We start from the raw sequence: 14,741 nt of genomic DNA on the forward strand, positions 1-14,741 counted from the left end.
GTTTGTCTTCTACCAGGAACCCTGAAGATCCACTACAACGCCGTCCACCTGAAGATCAAACATGGCTGCACGATTGCAGGCTGCACCATGGTCTTCAGCTCGCTGCGCAGCCGAAACCGACACAGCGCCAACCCAAACCCACGGCTGCACACGGGCGCCGTCAGAGACGCCCAGCCGGACCAGAACACACACTCTGTCTCCGACACACACCTGCATGAGGGTGAGCAGCACCAGTGTGAAGAACCGACGAGCAGAAGCAGAGAGAGCAGAGACACGCGCTGGCAGCAAGCGCCGGCGCACGGAGACGCCATGAAGAACGGAGAACATGGCTGCTGGTGCAACGCCCCTCGTCTATCCGCCTCTCCTCCATCCTCTCATCCTCACACTCCAGACAACCTGGGTCTCGGTCTGGACCGGTCTCAGAGCCGGGTCCCTCCTCTCCTGCTCCCAGCTCAACCTGCTTCCTCTGAAGGTTCTCCTCCCAGTGGAACCAGTCTGCCCTGCAGGTGGCGCTGGAGCTCAGCTGACCCCGTACCAAAGAAGAAGTCTAGGAAATCCAGCATGCCAGTGAAAATAGAACGAAAGACGGATCAGAGTCCCTCACTCAGGAACGACGGAGGGGTCTGACGTTCCCACCGCGAGCGACACAAACATCAGGAAACCACACCGATGCTGTGTTTGTGTTTGAGGCTCCGCCAGACCCGATTCCCTCCGCTGATGACTGCGTCCTCCCTGCTGTAAATGTAAACATCAACAAATAAAGATGCATCCAACCAACATGGCATCTGCCGTGAATGTGACTGTTTCTACACGAGCACGCTCATATGAGTTCAATAAGAAGACCACATCAGTCCATAAATATACACATCTTCATGGTTTACTCTGTGAAACACACCTCGTGTCCTCATCTAAATAATAATAATAATAATAATAAACAGAATAAACGACAGGAACACCAGTATTAATCACAGCCCGGTGACTTTTATTTATTAAAGACGGTATTTCACACGAGGAGCTGTGTGTGGGCGGGGCCTTTGATGTTTACGGTGCTCCTCCTGAAACCCACGTGGACGTGACGTTTCCCCGGGCTGTCTCCGGGGTTTACCTGCATCCGGGTCCTCACGTCCACACCGCAACACGTTAGAGGTACAAGGAAGTATCAGTACACTGAAATACTGTAGTACTTAGTGCAGCACGTTTGTGTGGAGCAATTCCGACTTCTACAGCTAGGTGGCAGCAGTTTTCACAGAGACATCTTGATAACACGGGATGTGTCTTGCAAGTGTGACGTCCAGAAAGGGTCAGTTTTCACCTACATGACCGGCCATCTACAGAAATAATCCCAGTTTCCAGGTGGATTTTATCTTCCATCTTCTACAACCCAGAGGATGCTGCGGTGCTTGTCCATGAAGACGAGATGGTCAGCCTGTGTCTCCAAACAAGGCTTTCCTCTGACCAGACTGCAGGATTACACACTCTGAAGGAACTCATAAGTTAAACGATCGTAAATAATCCCGTGGTTGATGTTATCTGAGTAACAACAATAATCTGTGACTGATTCAGTGAAGTTGAAATGAATGTTGTTGTTACGATGATGCGTTTATATGTTGTGATCAGAACCGTTAATCGTTATCTACACTGTTCAGGTTAAGGTCACACATCACACAGGTTTAAAGGTGATTGACCCACAGAACAAGAACATCTCGGATCTGGAAGGTTCTGAGGGACGTTTGGTAACGCCGACAAACGTGTCAAATTCTGATCTGCAGAAACGATAAACTCTAGATTATTGAAACTAGAGCGACTGCCCGAGTTACTGGGTTCCCAGCTGACACTCTGAGGTGGCCGGTCCGGAACCAGCCTCGTTTGAAACATCTCTCTGACATCCAGTCAGAACCTGTTTGCACGCTGCGAGCTGACACAGCTACGCCTCCGTAAGAGTCCGTCTTAGACGCAACAACCTTCGTGCCGGTTGTGATCCGGGACACGACTCTGGACTGACGTGGTCGCGCTGCGGTTAATCCACGAACTTTGATGCTTTGGGTCACCCAACATCTCAAAAGTGGGTCCATCAGGGTTCGCAGACACAACCGATTGTGTCTGACGTTGTTTTATTAATAATCAACTCTGTAGTTTGGGGCCACACACCCTCTAGGGGCCACACGCCCTCTAGGGGCCACACGCCCTCTAGGGGCCACACACCCTCTAGGGGCCACACACCCTCTAGGGGCCCATGCCCTCTAGGGGCCACACACCCTCTAGGGGCCACACGCCCTCTAGGGGCCACACACCCTCTAGGGGCCCATGCCCTCTAGGGGCCACACACCCTCTAGGGGCCACACACCCTCTAGGGGCCACACACCCTCTAGGGGCCACACGCCCTCTAGGGGCCACACACCCTCTAGGGGCCACACACCCTCTAGGGGCCACACACCCTCTAGGGGCCACACACCCTCTAGGGGCCCATGCCCTCTAGGGGCCACACACCCTCTAGGGGCCACACACCATCTAGGGGCCACACACCCTCTAGGGGCCCATGCCCTCTAGGGGCCACACACCCTCTAGGGGCCACACACCCTCTAGGGGCCACACACCGTCTAGGGGCCACACACCCTCTAGGGGCCACACACCCTCTAGGGGCCACACACCCTCTAGGGGCCACACACCGTCTAGGGGCCACACACCCTCTAGGGGCCCATGCCCTCTAGGGGCCACACACCCTCTAGGGGCCACACACCCTCTAGGGGCCCATGCCCTCTAGGGGCCACACACCCTCTAGGGGCCACACACCCTCTAGGGGCCACACACCCTCTAGGGGCCCATGCCCTCTAGGGGCCACACACCCTCTAGGGGCCACACACCCTCTAGGGGCCCATGCCCTCTAGGGGCCACACACCCTCTAGGGGCCCATGCCCTCTAGAGGCCCATGCCCTCTAGGGGCCACACACCCTCTAGGGGCCCATGCCCTCTAGGGGCCACACACCCTCTAGGGGCCACACGCCCTCTAGGGGCCACACACCCTCTAGGGGCCACACACCCTCTAGGGGCCCATGCCCTCTAGGGGCCACACACCCTCTAGGGGCCACACACCCTCTAGGGGCCACACACCCTCTAGGGGCCCATGCCCTCTAGGGGCCACACACCCTCTAAGGGCCACACACCCTCTAGGGGCCCATGCCCTCTAGGGGCCACACACCCTCTAGGGGCCACACACCCTCTAGGGGCCCATGCCCTCCAGGGGCACATGCCCTCTAGGGGCCACACACCCTCTAGGGGCCACACACCCTCTAGGGGCCACACGCCCTCTAGGGGCCACACACCCTCTAGGGGCCCATGCCCTCTAGGGGCCACACACCCTCTAGGGGCCACACACCCTCTAGGGGCCCATGCCCTCTAGGGGCCACACACCCTCTAGGGGCCACACACCCTCTAGGGGCCACACACCCTCTAGGGGCCCATGCCCTCTAGAGGCCCATGCCCTCTAGGGGCCGCACACCCTCTAGGGGCCCATGCCCTCTAGGGGCCACACACCCTCTAGGGGCCACACACCCTCTAGGGGCCCATGCCCTCTAGGGGCACATGCCCTCTAGGGGCCACACACCCTCTCGGGGCCACACACCCTCTAGGGGCCCATGCCCTCTAGGGGCCACACACCCTCTAGGGGCCACACACCCTCTAGGGGCCACACACCCTCTGGGGGTCCATGCCCTCTAGGGGCCACACACCCTCTAGGGGCCACACACCCTCTAGGGGCCACACACCCTCTAGGTGCCCATGCCCTCTAGGGGCCACACACCCTCTAGGGGCCACACAACCTCTAGGGGCCCATGCCCTCTAGGGGCCACACAACCTCTAGGGGCCCATGCCCTCTAGGGGCCACACACCGTCTAGGGGCCCATGCCCTCCAGGGGACACATGCCCTCCAGGGGACACACGTGAGCTGCCCAAGGAAGGGGGAAAAGGAGGTCTTACAGAAAAACATTGGTGAGACTTTAATTATACGGTATCACCCTCAGCTACCAGGCACGTCTCTGGCATGATAAAGTAGGTGGGGCACATGCATGTGTGTGTGTGTGTGCGTGTGTGTGTGCGTGTGCGTGTGTGTGTGTGTGTGTGTGTGTGTGTGTGTGTGTGTGTGTGTGTGTGTGTGTGTGTGTGTGTGTGTGTGTGTGTGATCAATGAGCCACTTAAAATAGCAAAAACCAAAGGCTGACAAGAGGAATTGACTTCTGGGGAATTCAGAGGCTGCGGGCCCCTTGAAGCCATTCCACTGGTCTGGGATCCTCTCTGGTTCTCGTCTGCTGGACGCTGCAGGGTCGTTTTATGTCTGATGAAGTCGTTGCAGGTCAAAACAAATAATGTTTGTTGGTTCTGGAAAAGGTGGTTCTATGCCACTAAAAGGGTTCTGTTGTGAGATCAGGTTTGATCTTACATTAGGTGTTCATTTAGTGTTGTGGCTGGAACTCAAGAATAGAGGGTGTGTCTCGGCTCCAAATTTTAAGGTCTGTGTTGGACCAATCAGAGTCCAGAAAAATGGCGAGGTCATAAACAGAGCCTGTGTTCTGGTTTGGAAACCAGACAGTTGACCTTTAGCACACTGATGTGGCTGGATGGGCAGGGTAATGGTCTCTGACATTCCATGGCTTTCTCACGCTTCACATGTTTAACTGTCTTAATCTGGTTCTTCTTTGTGCTTTTAGAGATACTGAACACGTCTGTTTAACAGAAACTGGCTGAAATGGTGTAAGTGTTCCTGTTTGCCTCCAACAGGTACAGGTGTGTTCACGTGCTGCCACCTGCTGGCTGCTTCCTGTAACTGATCTTAAATCAGCTTTAATCTGACATCATAAAAGACCAAAGCACAGGTCTCAGCCAGGCTTCCTCTCTGGGGTCACCTCCAGCTGGTGTCAGTAACCCGGGACACACACACACACACACACACACACACACACACACACACACACACACACACACACACACACACACACACTCACACACACACACACACACACACACACACACACACACACACACACGCACACACACACACACACACACACACCTATCCATGAAACCCCACTCAGGTGATCTAACTACATTCAGAGGCAGCAGCTGGGATTTGAACCAGCAACTTCATCTCTGCGGCAGCAGCAGGTTTCAGCTCCAAGCCAGAAGGAACAGCAGAAACGTGGTGGAGATGGAATTGTGTGTGCGCGCGCACGTGCGCGTGTGTTGTGACGTAGTATAGACCCCGCCCCTGTAGGCGGACAAACGGAAATGTAGGAGGTGTGTGTTTATATTTCATTTCACGGAAGAGAGCAGCACGAGCCGCTCCGACCGACACGAAGGACACACCGGGAGCTGGCGGGAACGAGCGCACCGGGAGCGTCACGGGGACACGTCTGCAGCAGGACGGCAGAAATGGGACGCTGGTCCCCCTGAACGCCGCAGACATCAGCCTCGGATCCCGGAGGAGCCGGAGACATGGCCCACGTCAGCAACGGAGCGGCGGCCGATGAGGAGGTAAGAGGCTCCGGTGATCCGGTTTCACCGACTCCTCCTGTTCCAGCGCACGTCCTCCTCACACACAAACACGCGCACGCGTGCACACACGTCTGGACCTGGGACGTCACATTCTGTCCTCCTGCCGGTTCTTGTTAAAACCTCTGAACGTGCCGTCAAATCACGGAAAATAATCCAGGTAATCCAGGAAATCCTTCTAATGTGTCTGCAGACACCGGAAGTGAGGAGGCAACTACTTTCATCCTCATCCTGTCTGGTTTCTAATTTAACTGATAAAAAGATTATTTTTCCTTATAATTTACGCGTCAAAACTCCTAAATGTGATTTTATCAATAAATGTTCACATCTGTTAGATTTTAAAGGTGCATCATGTGGACAACAGCGACACCTGGTGGTGATAAATGCATAATCATCTTTAATTAATGAGAAGGAACTCCCTGGATTCAGCAGCTGTTTGTGCTTGTTCTGTCTATAGGACTAACAACAACAATAATGTTAATAATAACAACTACAACGATAATATTAATAATAATATTAATAATAACAACAACAATAATAATATTAATAATAATAACAACAATAATAATAGTAGTAATAATAACAACTACAACAATAATATTAATAATAATATTAATAATAACAACAACAATACTATTAATAATAATATTAATAATAATAACAACAATAATAATATTAGTAGTAATAATAACAACTACAACAATAATATTAATAATAATATTAATAATAACAACAACAACAATAATAATAGTAATAATAATAACAACAACAATAGTAATAATAATAACTATAGACAGTTGAGTAAAGTTTCAGAAACATGGAACACGTTAATAATCCCCAACAACCTTGGAATCTAATTACATTAAAGCTGTAATATTTGTGCTTTTCTGTGACTCTGAATGTAAAACCGCCTCATTTATCATTATGAGGTAATAAGCTGTGGTTCTGACCCAGAACCCGTCAGTGTTCCGCTAGGTTCTGTTCCAGCTGTGGGGTTAGCGGGTCCAGCTGATGTTTAGTCCCTCTGGAATCAGCTCTGTGTGACGCGGCGCTCTCACTTCCTGTGTGCTTGTGGAATTATGAAGCATCAGAGAGGATGTCAGCGCTGGTGTGTTCTCCACTCTAAAGTCACCAGAACTGGTTTCTGTGGTTCCGTTTCTTTGTTCTCCTCCAGAATCAGCTGCAAACATCAATGTTTAACTTTATCTTCTGCCTGTCAGGCTTGATTCAAGGTGATGGCGGGGTGTGTTCCATTTTCCCTCCAGGGGTTTCTGGAGAAACCTCCTGATGCAGTCACGCCAGCTCAGGGCTACCACGTAGAGAACCAGTTCCTCCGGTCTGGTTAAAGTGGTCTTACTGGACCGGGCCAAAGACCGGCATTCTATCAGAACATTCCAGAACATGGAGTTCCTGATGAGCTTCTTCTGGTGGATGTGACGCTGATGACATCATTCATAACAAAATCAGAACTGGACCAAGACCAGAACCCTGAGGAACACCTTTATCTGCTCTGCTGCATAAACGTGTTCTAATGAAGGTCGTCTGAGGTGGTGGGTGGGGCTGGATCAGCTGATCAGAACCTGGCCTAGTCCCCAGCTCGTGACCCCATCTCCAGCTTGTGTCCCCAGCTCGTGTCCCCACCTCGTGTCCCCGTCCCCAGCTCGTGTCCCCACCTCGTGTCCCCGTCCCCAGCTCGTGTCCCCACCTCGTGTCCCCGTCCCCAGCTCGTGTCCCCACCTCGTGTCCCCGTCCCCAGCTCGTGTCCCCACCTCGTGTCCCCGTCCCCACCTCGTGTCCCCGTCCCCACCTCGTGTCCCCGTCCCCAGCTCGTGTCCAGCAGGTGAGACCCTGGCTTTAGGAGCCTGCAGCAGGTCAAACGGGTCAGGACCTTCCTGTCTGGGCTTTAGCAAGGGTGCTGAGGCTGGTTCTGCTGGAACTTCTTGATGTGTTTGCAGAGAAAGTTCTCCTCTCAGCGGATTTCTCTGGAGGAACCGGGGCGGTCAGACGGTTCTGGTTTCCTGGAGTCACGCCGGAGCCGCCCATGGCCTCATCAGAGCTGACAGACCCGTTCTGTGTCTGTCTGACTGGACCCGTTTAGGAGGAACTCAGCTGACTTTGGTTAAACTCAGGAATGTGGGACAATGATTCTGTTCTGCTGAACAACAGGAGTCAAGTTCATCCTGGGCTCAGGCGTGACCTTTGACCCTTTCTGCATCAGGAATCATCAGATGAAAACAGGGTTCTGGTTTAGTCGGGCTGGTTCCATCTCCTCTACGGTCCTCAGGGTCTGGGGGACATGTCCTCGTAGGACGTCTTTCAGGACTTTGTGTATAAATGTTGTTTTCAGAGAGACTGACTGGGTTTTGTTTATAGATTAGATGTTTTTCAGTGATTTTATCCAAACATGTTTACTTTACCAAGAGAATAATCCAGATTATAGTTTTGTTCTCATCAATCACAGAAACGGTATAAATAACACAGCAGGTATTTTAGTTACAGTCTTTTATTTTGTAGACCCCACTTCCTGTCCTCCACAGACCAAGCTGGCTGACTTCCTCTGATGCTTTAGAAAGTAACAGCTGGCAGAATGAGGGCAAAACACACGTAGCAGGACGGCCGTCATGTTTAATAAAGAACGAGCCGAGCTGAGTTAGTTTTCTGAGAGAGAACAACCAGGCTCCTGTCGGCGTTTCCTCGGTCAGACTTCCTGTTTGCCCTGGAGGTTAAAGGTCAACCTGAACCGTAGGTGTGAAGTTTGAGGTGTTCCTGACAATCCCAGAGGAACGTCTAAGAGCTTCGAAGCTTTTATGTGTGGACCTGATTAGATTGATGGACCTGGAACATTTTGTCCATCCTGCGGGTTGTGAAGGACGTTTCTCCTGCAGAGGTTCTCAGATCATCTCCAGACCTGAGGAGATGTTTAGTTCAAAGAGAACTTTTCTAAAGGGTTAAAGTCCCGTAGTCTTCACACACTGGTGAAATCATCTCCATATCTGACCTGTCCCCGTGGGGAGTGGTGAGCTGCAGCGGTGGTTGCGCTCAGGAACTATTTGGTGGTCTAACCCCCCGATCCAACCTCGTAAAGCTGAGAGTCAAGCAGCGAGGCATTAGGTCCTGTTGTTAAGGTCTTTGGAATGTCCCGACCAGGATTTGAACCCCATTCTCCCAGTCCCCGGATGTACTCTCCACCACTAGGCCACTGAGAAGGTGAACGAGTCCTTTTGAAGTTCCTAGTGTCTGTCAGTTGGCTGAGAGGAATGCTGATGTTCTCCAGGTTCTGATTGGGTGTTTAGAAGGGACTAGACCAGCTGGATGTCTCCTGTAGAACATGAGGATGGTTATGCTGTAAATGTTCTACGTCTGATGGGATACATCTGCTTTAGAGGAGAATAGGGTTCATTTAGGGGTCATGGTTCCATCCATCTGGGTCTCACTGGTCTATCTGGTCTCACTGGTCCATCTGGTCTCACTGGTCCATCTGGTCTCACTGGTCTATTTGGTCTCACTGGTCCATTTGGTCTCACTGGTCCATCTGGTCTCACTGGTCCATCTGGGTCTCACTGGTCCATCTGGACTCACAGGTCTATTTGGTCTCACTGGTCCATCTCGTCTCACTGGTCCATCTGGTCTTACTGGTCCATCTGGGTCTCACTGGTCTATCTGGTCTCACTGGTCTATCTGGTCTCACTGGTCCATCTGGTCTCACTGGTCTATTTGGTCTCACTGGTCCATCTGGTCTCACTGGTCCATCTGGTCTCACTGGTCCATCTGGGTCTCACTGGTCTATCTGGTCTCACTGGTCTATTTGGTCTCACTGGTCTATCTGGTCTCACTGGTCTATCTGATCTCACTGGTTTATCTGGTCTCACTGGTCCATTTGGTCTCACTGGTCTATCTGGTCTCACTGGTCCATTTGGTCTCACTGGTCTATCTGGTCTCACTGGTCCATCTGGTCTCACTGGTCCATTTGGTCTCACTGGTCCATCTGGTCTCACTGGTCCATTTGGTCTCACTGGTCCATCTGGTCTCACAGGTCTATTTGGTCTCACTGGTCCATCTGGTCTCACTGGTCCATTTGGTCTCACTGGTCCATCTGGACTCACAGGTCTATTTGGTCTCACTGGTCCATCTGGTCTCACTGGTCCATCTGGTCTCACTGGTCCATCTGGGTCTCACTGGTCCATTTGGTCTCACTGGTCCATCTGGGTCTCACTGGTCCATCTGGTCTCACTGGTCCATCTGGTCTCACAGGTCTATTTGGTCTCACTGGTCCATCTGGTCTCACTGGTCCATCTGGGTCTCACTGGTCCATTTGGTCTCACTGGTCCATCTGGGTTTCACTGGTCCATCTGGTCTCACTGGTCCATCTGGTCTCACTGGTCCATCTGGTCTCACTGGTCCATCTGGTCTCACTGGTCTATCTGGTCTCACTGGTCCATCTGGTCTCACAGGTCTATTTGGTCTCACTGGTCCATCTGGTCTCACTGGTCTATCTGGTCTCACTGGTCCATTTGGTCTCACTGGTCTATCTGGTCTCACTGGTCCATCTGGTCTCACTGGTCCATCTGGTCTCACTGGTCCATCTGGTCTCACAGGTCTATTTGGTCTCACTGGTCCATCTGGTCTCACTGGTCCATTTGGTCTCACTGGTCCATCTGGTCTCACAGGTCTATTTGGTCTCACTGGTCCATCTGGGTCTCACTGGTCCATTTGGTCTCACTGGTCCATCTGGGTCTCACTGGTCTATCTGGTCTCACTGGTCTATCTGGTCTCACTGGTTTATCTGGTCTCACTGGTCCATTTGGTCTCACTGGTCTATCTGGTCTCACTGGTCCATTTGGTCTCACTGGTCTATCTGGTCTCACTGGTCTATCTGGTCTCACTGGTCCATCTGGTCTCACTGGTCCATTTGGTCTCACTGGTCCATCTGGTCTCACTGGTCGATTTGGTCTCACTGGTCCATCTGGTCTCACAGGTCTATTTGGTCTCACTGGTACATCTGGTCTCACTGGTCCATTTGGTCTCACTGGTCCATCTGGACTCACAGGTCTATTTGGTCTCACTGGTCCATCTGGTCTCACTGGTCCATCTGGGTCTCACTGGTCCATCTGGGTCTCACTGGTCCATTTGGTCTCACTGGTCCATCTGGGTCTCACTGGTCCATTTGGTCTCACTGGTCCATTTGGTCTCACTGGTCCATCTGGGTCTCACTGGTCCATCTGGTCTCACTGGTCCATCTGGTCTCACAGGTCTATTTGGTCTCACTGGTCCATCTGGTCTCACTGGTCCATCTGGGTTTCACTGGTCCATTTGGGTTTCACTGGTCCATCTGGTCTCACTGGTCCATCTGGTCTCACTGGTCTATCTGGTCTCACAGGTCTATTTGGTCTCACTGGTCCATTTGGTCTCACTGGTCCATTTGGTCTCACTGGTCCATCTGGTCTCACAGGTCTATTTGGTCTCACTGGTCCATCTGGTCTCACTGGTCCATCTGGTCTCACTGGTCTATCTGGTCTCACTGGTCCATTTGGTCTCACTGGTCTATCTGGTCTCACTGGTCCATCTGGTCTCACTGGTCCATCTGGGTCTCACTGGTCCATTTGGTCTCACTGGTCCATCTGGTCTCACAGGTCTATTTGGTCTCACTGGTCCATTTGGTCTCACTGGTCCATCTGGTCTCACAGGTCTATTTGGTCTCACTGGTCCATCTGGTCTCACTGGTCCATCTGGTCTCACTGGTCTATCTGGTCTCACTGGTCCATTTGGTCTCACTGGTCTATCTGGTCTCACTGGTCCATCTGGTCTCACTGGTCTATCTGGTCTCACTGGTCCATTTGGTCTCACTGGTCCATTTGGTCTCACTGGTCTATCTGGTCTCACTGGTCCATCTGGTCTCACTGGTCCATCTGGTCTCACTGGTCCATCTGGTCTCACTGGTCCATCTGGTCTCACAGGTCTATTTGGTTTCACTGGTCCATCTGGTCTCACTGGTCCATTTGGTCTCACTGGTCCATCTTGTCTCACAGGTCTATTTGGTCTCTGGTCCATCTGGGTCTCACTGGTCCATCTGGTCTCACTGGTCCATCTGGGTCTCACTGGTCCATTTGGTCTCACTGGTCCATCTGGTCTCACAGGTCTATTTGGTCTCACTGGTCCATTTGGTCGCACTGGTCCATCTGGTCTCACAGGTCTATTTGGTCTCACTGGTCCATCTGGTCTCACTGGTCCATCTGGTCTCACTGGTCTATCTGGTCTCACTGGTCCATTTGGTCTCACTGGTCCATTTGGTCTCACTGGTCTATCTGGTCTCACTGGTCCATCTGGTCTCACTGGTCCATCTGGTCTCACAGGTCTATTTGGTCTCACTGGTCCATCTGGTCTCACTGGTCCATTTGGTCTCACTGGTCCATCTGGTCTCACAGGTCTATTTGGTCTCACTGGTCCATCTGGGTCTCACTGGTCCATTTGGTCTCACTGGTCCATCTGGGCCTCACTGGTCTATCTGGTCTCACTGGTCTATCTGGTCTCACTGGTTTATCTGGTCTCACTGGTCCATTTGGTCTCACTGGTCTATCTGGTCTCACTGGTCCATTTGGTCTCACTGGTCTATCTGGTCTCACTGGTCCATCTGGTCTCACTGGTCCATTTGGTCTCACTGGTCCATCTGGTCTCACTGGTCCATTTGGTCTCACTGGTCCATCTGGTCTCACAGGACTATTTGGTCTCACTGGTACATCTGGTCTCACTGGTCCATTTGGTCTCACTGGTCCATCTGGACTCACAGGTCTATTTGGTCTCACTGGTCCATCTGGTCTCACTGGTCCATCTGGGTCTCACTGGTCCATTTGGTCTCACTGGTCCATCTGGGTCTCACTGGTCCATCTGGTCTCACTGGTCCATCTGGTCTCACTGGTCCATCTGGTCTCACAGGTCTATTTGGTCTCACTGGTCCATCTGGTCTCACTGGTCCATCTGGGTCTCACTGGTCCATTTGGTCTCACTGGTCCATCTGGTCTCACTGGTCTATCTGGTCTCACAGGTCTATTTGGTCTCACAGGTCTATTTGGTCTCACTGGTCCATCTGGTCTCACTGGTCCATCTGGTCTCACAGGTCTATTTGGTCTCACTGGTCCATCTGGTCTCACTGGTCCATCTGGTCTCACTGGTCTATCTGGTCTCACTGGTCCATCTGGTCTCACTGGTCCATCTGGGTTTCACTGGTCCATCTGGGTTTCACTGGTCCATCTGGTCTCACTGGTCCATCTGGTCTCACTGGTCTATCTGGTCTCACAGGTCCATCTGGTCTCACTGGTCCATTTGGTCTCACTGGTCCATCTGGTCTCACAGGTCTATTTGGTCTCACTGGTCCATCTGGTCTCACTGGTCCATCTGGTCTCACTGGTCTATCTGGTCTCACTGGTCCATTTGGTCTCACTGGTCTATCTGGTCTCACTGGTCCATCTGGTCTCACTGGTCCATCTGGTCTCACTGGTCCATCTGGTCTCACTGGTCCATCTGGGTCTCACTGGTCCATCTGGTCTCACTGGTCCATCTGGGTCTCACTGGTCCATCTGGTCTCACTGGTCCATCTGGGTCTCACTGGTCCATTTGGTCTCACTGGTCTATCTGGTCTCACTGGTCCATCTGGTCTCACTGGTCCATCTGGTCTCACTGGTCCATTTGGTCTCACTGGTCCATCTGGTCTCACAGGTCTATTTGGTCTCACTGGTCCATCTGGTCTCACTGGTCCATTTGGTCTCACTGGTCCATCTGGTCTCACTGGTCCATCTGGTCTCACTGGTCCATCCGGTCTCACTGGTCCATCCGGTCTCACTGGTCCATCTGGTCTCACTGGTCCATCTGGTCTCACTGGTCCATCTGGGTCTCACTGGTCCATTTGGTCTCACTGGTCCATTTGGTCTCACTGGTCCATCTGGGTCTCACTGGTCCATCTGGTCTCACTGGTCCATCTGGTCTCACAGGTCTATTTGGTCTCACTGGTCCATCTGGTCTCACTGGTCCATCTGGGTCTCACTGGTCCATTTGGTCTCACTGGTCCATTTGGTCTCACTGGTCCATCTGGGTCTCACTGGTCCATCTGGTCTCACTGGTCCATCTGGTCTCACAGGTCTATTTGGTCTCACTGGTCCATCTGGGTCTCACTGGTCCATCTGGTCTCACTGGTCCATCTGGTCTCACAGGTCTATTTGGTCTCACTGGTCTATCTGGTCTCACTGGTCCATCTGGTCTCACTGGTCCATCTGGTCTCACTGGTCCATCTGGTCTCACTGGTCCATCTGGTCTCACTGGTCCATCTGGTCTCACAGGTCTATTTGGTCTCACTGGTCCATCTGGTCTCACTGGTCCATCTGGGTCTCACTGGTCCATTTGGTCTCACTGGTCCATTTGGTCTCACTGGTCCATCTGGGTCTCACTGGTCCATCTGGGTCTCACTGGTCCATCTGGGTCTCACTGGTCCATTTGGTCTCACTGGTCCATCTGGGTCTCACTGGTCCATCTGGTCTCACTGGTCCATCTGGTCTCACAGGTCTATTTGGTCTCACTGGTCCATCTGGTCTCACTGGTCCATCTGGGTCTCACTGGTCCATTTGGTCTCACTGGTCCATCTGGTCTCACTGGTCCATCTGGTCTCACTGGTCTATCTGGTCTCACTGGTCCATTTGGTCTCACTGGTCCATCTGGTCTCACTGGTCCATCTGGTCTCACTGGTCCATCTGGGTCTCACTGGTCCATCTGGTCTCACTGGTCCATCTGGGTCTCACTGGTCCATTTGGTCTCACTGGTCTATCTGGTCTCACTGGTCCATCTGGTCTCACTGGTCCATCTGGTCTCACTGGTCCATTTGGTCTCACTGGTCCATCTGGTCTCACAGGTCTATTTGGTCTCACTGGTCCATCTGGTCTCACTGGTCCATTTGGTCTCACTGGTCCATCTGGTCTCACTGGTCCATCTGGTCTCACTGGTCCATCTGGTCTCACTGGTCCATCTGGTCTCACTGGTCCATCTGGGTCTCACTGGTCCATTTGGTCTCACTGGTCCATTTGGTCTCACTGGTCCATCTGGGTCTCACTGGTCCATCTGGTCTCACTGGTCCATCTGGTCTCACAGGTCTATTTGGTCTCACTGGTCCATCTGGTCTCACTGGTCCATCTGGGTCTCACTGGTCCATTTGGTCTCAC

At 52.4% G+C, this 14,741-nt stretch overlaps 2 protein-coding genes and 1 long non-coding RNA gene across 3 annotated transcripts in view; 2 read left to right on the top strand and 1 right to left on the bottom strand.

Moving 5' to 3' along the window:
• LOC107396467 (zinc finger protein basonuclin-2) overlaps positions 1 to 777 on the top strand; it is a 7,293-nt gene extending 6,516 nt beyond the window's left edge. The window contains exon 8 of the mRNA XM_070548524.1: positions 17 to 777. Coding sequence (XP_070404625.1) covers positions 17 to 627 — 611 coding nt within the window. The 3' untranslated portion in view covers positions 628 to 777. The remainder of the gene's footprint in view (positions 1 to 16) is intronic.
• LOC139066262 (uncharacterized) overlaps positions 1 to 14,741 on the bottom strand; it is a 20,630-nt gene that overhangs the window by 4,904 nt on the left and 985 nt on the right. The gene's annotated exons all lie outside the window — the stretch shown is intronic.
• LOC107396471 (tetratricopeptide repeat protein 39B) overlaps positions 5,258 to 14,741 on the top strand; it is a 23,014-nt gene continuing 13,530 nt past the window's right edge. Inside the window, exon 1 of the mRNA XM_015976220.3 lies at positions 5,258 to 5,523. Within this exon, the coding sequence (XP_015831706.1) occupies positions 5,485 to 5,523 (39 nt within the window). The 5' untranslated portion in view covers positions 5,258 to 5,484. The remainder of the gene's footprint in view (positions 5,524 to 14,741) is intronic.

This window comes from Nothobranchius furzeri, chromosome 2 (genome assembly GCF_043380555.1).
Source record: "Nothobranchius furzeri strain GRZ-AD chromosome 2, NfurGRZ-RIMD1, whole genome shotgun sequence".
NCBI classification, from domain to species: domain Eukaryota; kingdom Metazoa; phylum Chordata; class Actinopteri; order Cyprinodontiformes; family Nothobranchiidae; genus Nothobranchius; species Nothobranchius furzeri.